Source organism: Cephus cinctus, unplaced genomic scaffold, assembly GCF_000341935.2.
Source record: "Cephus cinctus unplaced genomic scaffold, Ccin1 Ccin1_scaffold0168, whole genome shotgun sequence".
NCBI classification, from domain to species: Eukaryota; Metazoa; Arthropoda; class Insecta; order Hymenoptera; family Cephidae; genus Cephus; species Cephus cinctus.
This window is the reverse complement of record NW_014332892.1, coordinates 771,194-782,057: the sequence shown is the minus strand read 5'-3', so window position 1 is coordinate 782,057 and position 10,864 is coordinate 771,194. Positions and strand designations below refer to the sequence as shown.

Sequence of the window (10,864 nt, the reverse complement as noted above, 5' to 3'; positions counted from 1 at the left end):
ATTTTTATCCGAAATCAATCAACTAGAAATTTTCTATGAAGCTATACTTCTCGGTTCGTTTGATGCTTCTGTCCAGTTAGAGATACTGCTAATTCTTTGTAGTTCCACGGTAGCGGACATTTTTATCCGAAATCAATCAACTAGAAATATATATATATATATATATATACTGTATATATAGTGTCAATACCATTTGTTCTCATTATTTCCTGCATATTGAGTCATTCTTGGGAAAAATTGACTAAGTTCATTACCCCAGGTTACAGACAGGTTGGCAAGCATGTAGTTTAGATAAGAATAATGGAAAAAAAAGTTTTGACAATTTCGTAATCCTTTTAAGATGAAATTTACACCAACCGGAAGTGAGAATGCTGAAACTATTATAGGTGCAAAAAGAATTTTCGCGTTTCGTTTCCGTTTGCAAGCCAGAAAGAACTGCTCGGAGGATAACGTAGAAAGATTTTTGACCGGCTGTACGCAATCTGGTGACGGTCACGGCGTACCGGATGCTGGCTCCCCGAGACCGGAAATGGCTCTTCCCTCCATACTTGACGAATCTGAATTTTGTAGTCGGGGTCGTAGGAGGTCGGCCGGACGTTCCTCCAATATGGGAAATTGAATGTCGCTAGATGGAAAGGTGGTGAGGCGAGGATTTTCAAATCATACGATCAAAAAAAAAAAACCACGTGTCTGCAACCATTGACCAATCGATACTTTGGCATCCGAAAAACTTCACATCATTCCCAATAAAAATAACCGATAAAATTCATATGTATTCGTGTAAACTATCAGACTCACTCTGCGAGGTAAAAATTGCAAGAAAAGTCGAAAATAAAGGAAAAACCCAAAAAATAAAATTTTTCAACAAAACTAAAACTAAAATTCATCGAACGATCGAGACTGGGAATCTAAGGTAAATTCAGGTGAGAGACTAATATTTTTTGCGCAATTCTTCTATCTCATCGGAAAAGTATAAGTCGGAGAATCCGAAGAAAAATAAAAGAAAGAATTCAAACACGAAACTCTAACAATGCCGTGCAAAATATATTTTTACCAATAAGAAGACACAGAAAGGACTCTTTGTCTTGCCTGGCACCTTTGTCAAGCTTCGGTCGCATTTTCCAAGTCTTCTCGAGTCGCAAGCGAAACTGATCGCTACTCCGAATGCTCATCGTTTGAGAAGCAAATGTCAACAGATAAAAACAATCTCGCGATATCACGTGTCCCGTCTGGCCGGAAGCCTCCGCGACTCTATTGCTACCGCTTGAAGTTCTATCTTGGAAAAAAAAAACCCATTAAAGATTATTTCTCTTACAGTATATATGCACTAAGAATAAATTCACCAAAAGAAATACTCTATCTAAACTCTATGAAAACTGACACTCGTACAAATCCAAGATCCAATCGAATTGAATCGTCAAAAATTAACGAGGGTCAAATCGACCGAGTCACCTTACTCAAGTCCCCTTAATTACTATAGAATAAGTGGGTGAAGTATATATTCGAAATACAAACGAAAAATTAAAAAAGCTTTTAAAACACTTAAAAAGCATCAAACTGTATATTATATTTGTATATAAGTACCTAGCTGTCCTGAGACACGAAATAATTTATATACATACATTGCTTGTAGAATAGTGTCTGACTGCGCGTTGTTAATCTCTGCTAAGGTCTCGCCATTTACCAGCTTCCTATACATTAATCCCAAGTACATTTGGCAAGCTCAACTTTCCGCTGATATCAGCTCTGTTTAATAGCTTAAAGCGTAATAAGCGTGATAATTTTGTCAGAGTACCAGAAAACGTACGTAATATCGTACAACGTACGATCGTACAGATACGCGTAACTGAACGTATAAAAAATGTACAATATACAAGGGAAAACCGAGTTCAGTTAAAATCTCCAGAACGATCATACTATATACAATGACAATCAGCGTCCGAAGAGTAAAAAAAGCAATTGTGTCTTGTTAATTAAATTTTTCTTTATCTCCGCGTCAAGAAATTTCAATAAAAAGGGAGTAAAGTCTCGTTGAGTCAAGACTCCAATTTCTTATTCAATACTTCTTGGTCGAATCCTTTCCCCTTAATTCAATCGTCACGATACGACGTCACCACTCGAAGTGTATTTTTTTTTAATTTTACAGATTTACCAAATATTAGCAGTAAACAATTCCCACGTATACACACAAAATAACAATCGAGTTATATATCATGTATGAACAGTCACCTTTATGGCAAACAATGTGGCTTCGCTGTTTGTCCATCTAGTATCAAACTTTAGTACTATGTCAACGAACCTCACGCCTTGGCCACTGATCTAACACGCAATGCACCGTCTAAGGCATAAACTGTTTCGTGACCCGACATAAAGTACAATGTAAAATATATCTAGTAACTTTTTCCCCATATAACCTCTCAAATATTTTCGATAAAGTGTGATCCTACGTGAAATAGAATTTAAATTTACCGCCATTTTCATAGACCTAAAGACACATCGATCCGTCGCTTCTATGTGACCTGGAGCAGGAATATTTTTGTAACCGTGATTTTTTGTCATTTCAGGACTCAAACCAAGAATGAAGAATCACTATCGGGCTCATCAGCTTTCAGTCTGGTTGAGGCTGGTACCTGAACTTCATCGAGCTGGAATGGAGGACGTGGAACCTAGACACAATCTTTTCCGAGGTCACGCCGATCCCAGCCTATACGATGGTTCTGTGAGACCCGATCCGCTCAGTAGGATCGGCGAAGAATATCGAAGGCGAAATGCTACTACAGAGCCACCCACTACCACGGATTACAGTATAACTACTTGTGTCAGTTTGATACAAAGTACTAATCTACAGAACGTGCACAACGCTAGTACAGATACGCTGGCCAGTTTGGACGCTGCTGGGTAATAATTTGAAAAGACAAAAGAGTATTAGCCATTGTTAATACACGTTAACGATATTTCCTAATGAGCGATAATTATCGAATTATCGAACCGATTGATTAATTTCCAGATATGCAGCCTACTCTACAGCCCTGAGCGTCACTATAGCTATTGGATGCAGTTTGCTCATACTGAATGTCCTTATATTCGCGGGTGTTTATTACCAGAGAGATAAAACGAGACTGGAGGTAAAGAGCCTCCAGCAACAACAGATGATGAATCAACAGTGTGGTCCCAGAGGTTTCACTGAACTGAAGCAACCGCCTCCGCCCCATTCTCATTTTCCTGGCAGTGGTCAGGTTATCGTTGACGTTGAAAATGAGATGCTGAGAAGGTATGAAATTTCCTGTTGGCTCAATCAATACGATACTTCATCTCGAGGTGGTGTTGATCTTTCACTTGGGGATCTTGAATTTTGCAGAAACGCCATGAAGGCACAGCCTAGCGATGCAAATGCTTTGCTTCAACAAGGCCAAGGCACTCATACGCTGCCCCATCAACATCACTATCAGAAACATCAGCATCAACAACATGCCACGCTGCCTAGAGCTTCGATGATACAAGATATGAATACGCAGACCCAGGTCAGTCTAGTGAAATTGAGTATCTTCAGCGACCATCAACTTCGACTTTGTCGCGTTGAATAAATAATTGTTCTTCAGGGTCCACCGAACGGGTCCATTCATCTGACGATACCCAGAGCACCACCACCACCCAGGACGAAGAGTCCACCAGAGAATCAGCCTCTTCTTCAAGGTGCAACCGTCTCCAGCCGTGTGTCTCAGGCGACAATAAGCGAGATGAGAGTGTGATGCATGGACCCCCCTCCGAAGCCTGTCGTCCCTGATGTCCTCACGGCATCAACCTTGCTCTAAGAACTTCATTCGCTAATGACTTCGGGCCAGGAAGACCACGGGATGGCGTCGCTTTCTTCGTCTTCGACTAGAGACATCTTGATCCGTTGACTGAGGCGATCGGGAAGAGGATCAAGTTCCTTCGAGAAATCCTTGAAGCTCTGCGACTTCAGTTCTCGTATTTGTCAGCTTGTCAGGATCTCCTGGTAAACATTGAAGATGAAGAGAGCGCAGCCGACCTGTCAACGACGACGGAGGGGGGTTTGTGCCAAGTGTAAACGTGCGATACGTGTTATTAATAGGATTGATCGGGAATAAAATTTGATCGGGAGATATCGCTTAAGGGGTGCTGAATACCGATCGACATTGTTGACGATATTCTTTTACTTGAAAAAGAAAAAGAACGAGATCTAGACACGAGTTGTGGTGAACGTTTACTATATAAACTGTAATGTAATGGTAAAACGATATTGAGTATTAAAAGATGATTGGATAAAGACTTGTAAAGTAAAATTTTATGCCAATACAAGGTACAGCACGTGGATCGATTATTTTCTGTGAAGTCGTACAGAAGTGATAACGCGTGAAGCTGCGGTATATATTACTTATGACTTTAATTGGAGTTACCTTTAGGGATGATGTGACTATAGACGGTGGCTCAAGAACTAATAATGGCATCGAATATTGATGCCGAGAAAAATTAAAGAGAATCAATTTAAAAAATTACTGGGCACTAATAAGTACCGACAAGATCAACTAATTCGCATAGATTTTAGTTTGGGGTACTCAACAATCAAATGGAACTTCAATCAAACACTTCCAGGCGAAATTAAAGAGGTACGTTGAAGGGAGATAGGTAATCAAAAATGAATTTTAAATGTTATGCGAGAATATGGCTCAAATTGTAACGATGATCAAGAACCGTGTATAAATTCTATCTACATGATGTTAGATGTTCCTTGTAAATAAACAAAAAGAAAAAGAAAGACTTTATACGTAAGAATGCCAAAAGTTTGCTACCTTGTAAGAAGGCCCTACCTGCAACAGGTAGTCCGTATTCTTTTTGCATACTGTATATTTTATCGTTCCGAGGCTTGCGATGGGAAGCGTGATGCCAAATTATTGCTCGTGATTGGAGAATGGAAAAAGCATCGAACGCACGTTCAAATATGATTTTTTAAATACTTTTTGAGCACCGCAACAAATAATAACTCTAAGTTTGCTCGATTGTCTTGTGCAATTGCCATCGCCAAAAAGATGTGCATACACGCTTAACATTGCATAGATTTCAACGTGATACTTATTTTGATTTTTGCAAAGACGAATTCATGTTTGTATTTAAAAATTCTTGAAACACGCCAGAAGTTTGTAAACTGGATATCTCTTCTCATCGATTCCAAAGACACAATTTTTCATTGAAAACTACAAAGCTGCAAACAGCAAAAAGACTGCCCGACGACATAAGACTTAGTTACAATATATTTGCACGTTTCGTATCTTCACAGTTAAAAGACACATGTTGCAAAAAGAAATGACATATAATATTTACACTGATTCCAAGATTTCACACAAAAATAACACTACGTTAAATTGATCACGGTAAGAAGCGAATTCCAAACAAAAAAAAAATTCAAAAAACCGTGAAACAGACAATTTCCAGAATTCGATACGTTCATCGAGTTTTTGAAATTTTTGACGAGTTACATGTTTTTTGCAATTCCAATTACGCCTTCCACGTAAACTAAGTGCAACGTGGAATAACGTGAAACTATTATGCATAGCGTACTGCCACGTAAGTCGGTGTCGTCCGATGACAAAGAAAAATTAATGCGATAATTTGCCAAGTGTGAGATGCAACTGAATTTGGATTACTGTATATATTTAAGAAAAATTGCCGGAACGTGTTTTACCTGTGTATCTGTGTTTTACGGACTTCGACTAACCAATGGACGAATGCGAACGGATGTCTGCTTGCTCGGCCATAATCGACTAATCATTCTTTTGTAACATAATTATTTCACATCTTGCGGCGAGAAACTATAGGAGCGCGAGTAATGGTGAAAAGGGTCACTTCGCCGAATGAGTTTAAATGCGGCACACCGTATAACTGGAAATCGTGAATACAATATCATTAAATATGGACAATCCGACTACGATAAAGATTAAAGTGAGTAGCTATTAAAATTTCGAGGATGCGAGAGAGAAATGAACTACTTGACGTTTAAGACGTTTATGAAATTTAAATACTATATGAATATAAATAAATGAAATAACATATACATATATATATATATATATATATATATATATGTGTGTATGTATATATATATATATATATATTGTATAAATAACGGGGATTGTAATGAATTTATTATAATTATTATATTAATACGATTTTTAGCTGACCTCACGTTCGTGCCCAAACGCTTTTCAAAGAGCTTTTCTGGTACACCGTGAGGTCGCGTGTTATGTTTAACGATTTTGTTGTCAAATTGTAAATATATAACGAAATATATGGAAATATTAATTGTATTCCACGCACTTGTAGAATTCATTCTCAAACATTAATACCCGTCCATGAACCTTGCGAATCCAGGTTCGTGGAAACGAAGCAGTTGACGTTAATAAAAGCTCGAGAAACCAAGCCAAAAAAAAAAATATTGGTTTCCGGATCAAAGGGAAACAGAGACGGATCTCGGTGAACACAAACCTTTATTCATTTCGTTTTTGTTTAAAGCTCCACTATTTTAACTATTAGTCGCCACATACAGTTATGACAAGTTTTTGCAAAATTTCGTGAGATTCATTCGACTAACGAAATCGCATACTAAAACAGTACAAAAGATTTGTCTCGTTACGACAACGACACATGTCACTTGGAGATTTCATTCCTCGTGGATGGTTACATGGTTAATTATTTTAATTTTTAATTCCTTCCATTCACAACCCGACTAATTATCACGCGTATCGCCAGTAAAGACACCGATATTAAATTCCAATCCGACAGACTGATAAGAAATCAATATAACACGCTAAATTTCAACTGCAGTACCGAGCATTGGATAACCGTACTGTATCTCATTGATCGCAACTGGGTCAAAGTTCAAAGTTCATCTTATCGACGTATATCGCTGAAGCTTTTTTCTTTTCAGTGTCAAAATTCATAAAACAACGCTCGCGTTATATAATTTTACGATGTGACCCTCATAAATGAATAAATATACAAAAAGTATCTATAATTTAGAACAAGTCAAATATATACGTAACGATATCGGTATCTTCACTTTGATTAATTCCTCCATTATTTCAACCACTATAGAAATCCTCATACTTTCCTCCAATAGCGTCTCGTTGCGGCACGAATAAAAGTGTATGAATTGAAAAGACTCCACGTACCTCTTAACCATAGAGTATAACAATGACAATTGGCATATGCATTAGCTACAGCTACGTAGCTCAAAGCTAAAACGATAGTCCACGCTCGCTATTATTGAATATGAATTCATTTTTTTCCCACTACGTTAAAATAATAAATGCAATGTCAATTTTCTTCAAATTAACAATCGATCATCACATCGCACACCATATCGACAATTATGACAGATCATAAGGATATTTAGCAATGATGCTTTCCACCATGCCAGTCACGTTAACGCAGAAGCCTCGCACATCGTTCGCAAAACACTAAGTTTTTCCTTTACCTTCTTAATTCCATCAAATGCACACGCTTGCACAATCTATTATTTACTTCGTGTAAACGAGACTTGATAATCAAAATTTGGTGGTTATAATTTTCATGACTTGCATCTTAGAAATTCGTCAACTGTATACCTTGATATCGATGCAATTACTGTGGAGAGGACAGATGTTAGATATAGTTATAATAATACAGAAAAAAATAATTATGCATAACACTGTGGAATTTTTATATTGGCCAACAATCGTTACACGACGTTGAATTTTGAATATATTTTTTAAACAAAAAATTGTTTGCTCATCCGACGCCTCCTCTCCACGTGGACTGATTTGAATTTCCCGCCGATAAACGCAAAGAGAAACCTACAGTCGATACACAATGCCTTTACAATTACTTTACTTAATATTGCTGTACGACTTGTCGAATTGACGCTACTATGCATTCATTAGGGCACTAGAGAGACAGGTTAGCGTAGAGACAGTGCTAGACTTTAATTAGAGAGGTTATGTAAGCACGGTGGATTATTTTTAAAGCCTTCACACAAACAGCGACACGTCGAGTCTGCGGGAAAAAAAGATTCGTTTGCTCCGACACGCCACTCGAAAGAACTTTTAACTAACGCTTTCGCGACAATCGATCGATCGATCGTCGTTGTGGTATATCGCAACTACCATAAACGCTGTTTACCAGCAGTTACAATTCTCCTGCGACTCCTCGACTTCGATCGATCCCTCCAACGTCATTTAGACTTTATCAGTTTTTCGAAAATCTATTAGGTGAAAAATTGGCCCATCATCGACAGCACTACACAATCACGCGCGACGCTAACTTGACCTGATGCGTGTGACAAACAAATAATTCCAACATCGTAGCCCGTTCGACCTGTCATTATTAATAAGAAACTGACGCGACAGTGTAAACATCGTAAATTAAAGACTTATCCGTCTGATAATAAAAAAATTTTATATCACTACCTTATTCGGAACCTGTCATTTTCCCACAAGGAATTTCGCTTGTCATACCTATAACCTAATTAGGATCGTTTAACTCGATTCGCAAATTTATCGAAAGCCAGGATAAATAAATAAATAACCATTGCCGCCATTGGTCTCGCTGTATCGTTTGTCCATAATCAAATCCGCTCGCTATCAACAGCCAATAGCAACGATTACTCAGAATTCACTGGGAACGACAGAGTCGCTCTCTCCATCCTCCTTACTGTGCTAATATACAGTTAAAAAGTCTTGAAAACACTTTCGTCTACAAAAAACAGATTTCACTGTTGTACAATATACGCATTTACAAGGAACGCACGGTAGATGTTCGAAACGCATATCAAAGTACCTTTACAAAAGGTTGACAGTATAAAGTATAAAGATCGAGATATGTATAAAAAGTACACTAGTAGGCAGCTCGTCGTAAGCGTTTTAATTAACGTCTATTAAAGATTCATCGTGCCAGATTGGCCTGATGAAATTACATTGTATACGGAGATGGAAGGAGCCTCTATCGTTCCGCAATGTCGTTACAGAGAGTTATGACGAATAAATATAAGTCACGAGGCAGCGATAACGCCATACGATAAATTCAGTTGATAATTATTATTCGATAATACCGATAGGCAGTCGCGTGCTCACGCAATTTCATCCCTCAAATCTTGCAGGAGGGATGGACGAGGAGTAACGACGCCTGGAGTCTATTTGTAGCATGCGTCACGTAATGGTACGCTAAAAATTGTGTCTCGAAGGCCTGGTGCTTTTTTCTTCTTTTCTCTCTTGTTTCTTGCTCCTCCTCTCTCTCTCTCTCTCTCTCTCTCTCTCTCTCTCTCTCTCTCTCTCTTTGCTATCTTATCACGCAACCTAAAACAGGCTGCGGCATAACAGGTATACACGTCAGAAGAAGCCAGCATCCCGCAATGGTGTGTGCGATGGTACTTTGGTTCGTTTTTTGTCCTCTCTCTCAATGTTACAACAGTGTTTTGCGTTCAGGTCACAAATCGGCGTGTATCGGTAGCACCCTAACAAATGCAGCCGCTTTCGCCTTCCGATTCTGCGCCGTTCTGCATCGGTGATTGATTCTGCAAGTCGACAGCTGCTTTTGTGTGTTAAGGTGGATCAATTGTTTCATTGTCTTTCTTTTCTTTAGAAGAGTGCAGTGGGAGCACCTTAATAAACGTGGATATCGTTACGTATTAAATTAATAAAAATCTAAGATTGTTCTACTTGCTCGTTATACCTATATATAGAGAACGTAGACAAGATAAACACTGTTTTCATAGGCTCGGTGGATAGTAAATAATTTTTCTGTGGACTCTGGAGAGCGTGACGATAGATCCTGCTAATAATTTCGGTTTGTCATTTTTTTTAATTTTTCAAATATTATCAGGCCAAACACCTACTTTCTTTACCGTAAAACGTTAGCTAAAGGTTTAATCGTTCGCTCTCTTGGCAATCGACAATTTCGTTTTGTATCGCACGAATCACATTGAGCACAAATTCGAACAGCAGTTTGCGAGGATAAGCATAGGCGAGTAACGTTTACTTTGCGATATTGATTGAACTATTTTGTAAGTTTTTTTTTTCCTTATTTTTGCTATAATTAAAAAGCGTATAAAATATATGTAGTACAAAATGGGACGGAATATAATCCCGGTAAACATCTTAGTGAGAGTTGCATAGGTGTTTGTAAAGCACCTCTGATTAGAACCATGTTCTCCTCTTTTTCTTTTTTTTTTCTCAGTAAAGCTTACAGCTTTTCTTATATTTTGCGTTAAAAACAAAAGTCTTCTATGTCTTACTGAAAACGATTAGATCAAGAAACAGTATGCGAGGCACACCTCTAAAAGCCATGTGATAAACAAGAGCGAAGCAAACTGGTATAAATATAAGAATACGAAGTAGGAGGTGCATGTGATAAGATAATAAGGTTGAAGATAATGGATAACGGAGCGAAATTAATATAACAGACGTATGACGATCGTTTGAGTGAGTTTTTATATAAATTAAAAGAATACAATAATTGGAATTAATAAAAATGATATCAATATAATTATTAACTACATTAGGGTCCTATTCGTTTATCCATTTCCCAAATTCGAAAAAATTTCATTATTTACAATTCCGATTTTCTTCGCAATTTTCAATCCCACCGTTTTCGCGATCTCTCGCTCTCACGTCGAAGAGCCCATCCGATTTTCAGACTTTGCGAATAATACTTTTACGGAAATTAAGAGAAAAAAGGATGCCACGTGCAACCGACGAACTCGACATGGTCTTAAATGGGGAAAAAAAAGCTAAACTAGTCTGAGTTTCAAAAAGACATGAGTCGATATGAAAATATTGTTTAAAGAAATGTGGGGGGGGGGGGGGGGCCGAAA

General features: G+C 38.0%; 2 protein-coding genes across 10 annotated transcripts in view; one reads left to right on the top strand and one right to left on the bottom strand.

Annotated features, from left to right (window-relative positions):
• The window catches only part of LOC107264359 (neuroligin-4, X-linked), a 206,127-nt gene extending 199,760 nt beyond the window's left edge, over window positions 1-6,367 (top strand). For 8 of the 9 annotated variants that reach the window (XM_015732549.2, XM_025081400.1, XM_015732544.2 and 5 more), the window contains 4 exons: window positions 2,565-2,898; window positions 3,008-3,271; window positions 3,359-3,521; window positions 3,600-3,749. In XM_015732549.2, the coding sequence (XP_015588035.1) occupies window positions 2,565-2,898; window positions 3,008-3,271; window positions 3,359-3,521; window positions 3,600-3,749 (911 nt within the window). Of the gene's footprint in view, window positions 1-2,564; window positions 2,899-3,007; window positions 3,272-3,358; window positions 3,522-3,599 lie in introns of all 9 variants that reach the window. The other variant, XM_025081401.1, reaches the window with a different exon arrangement.
• Window positions 6,368-6,484: 117 nt separating this feature from the next.
• Window positions 6,485-10,864, bottom strand: part of LOC107264349 (ras-related protein Rab6) — a 9,393-nt gene continuing 5,013 nt past the window's right edge. The window contains exon 6 of the mRNA XM_015732523.2: window positions 6,485-9,579. Within this exon, the coding sequence (XP_015588009.1) occupies window positions 9,506-9,579 (74 nt within the window). The 3' untranslated portion in view covers window positions 6,485-9,505. The remainder of the gene's footprint in view (window positions 9,580-10,864) is intronic.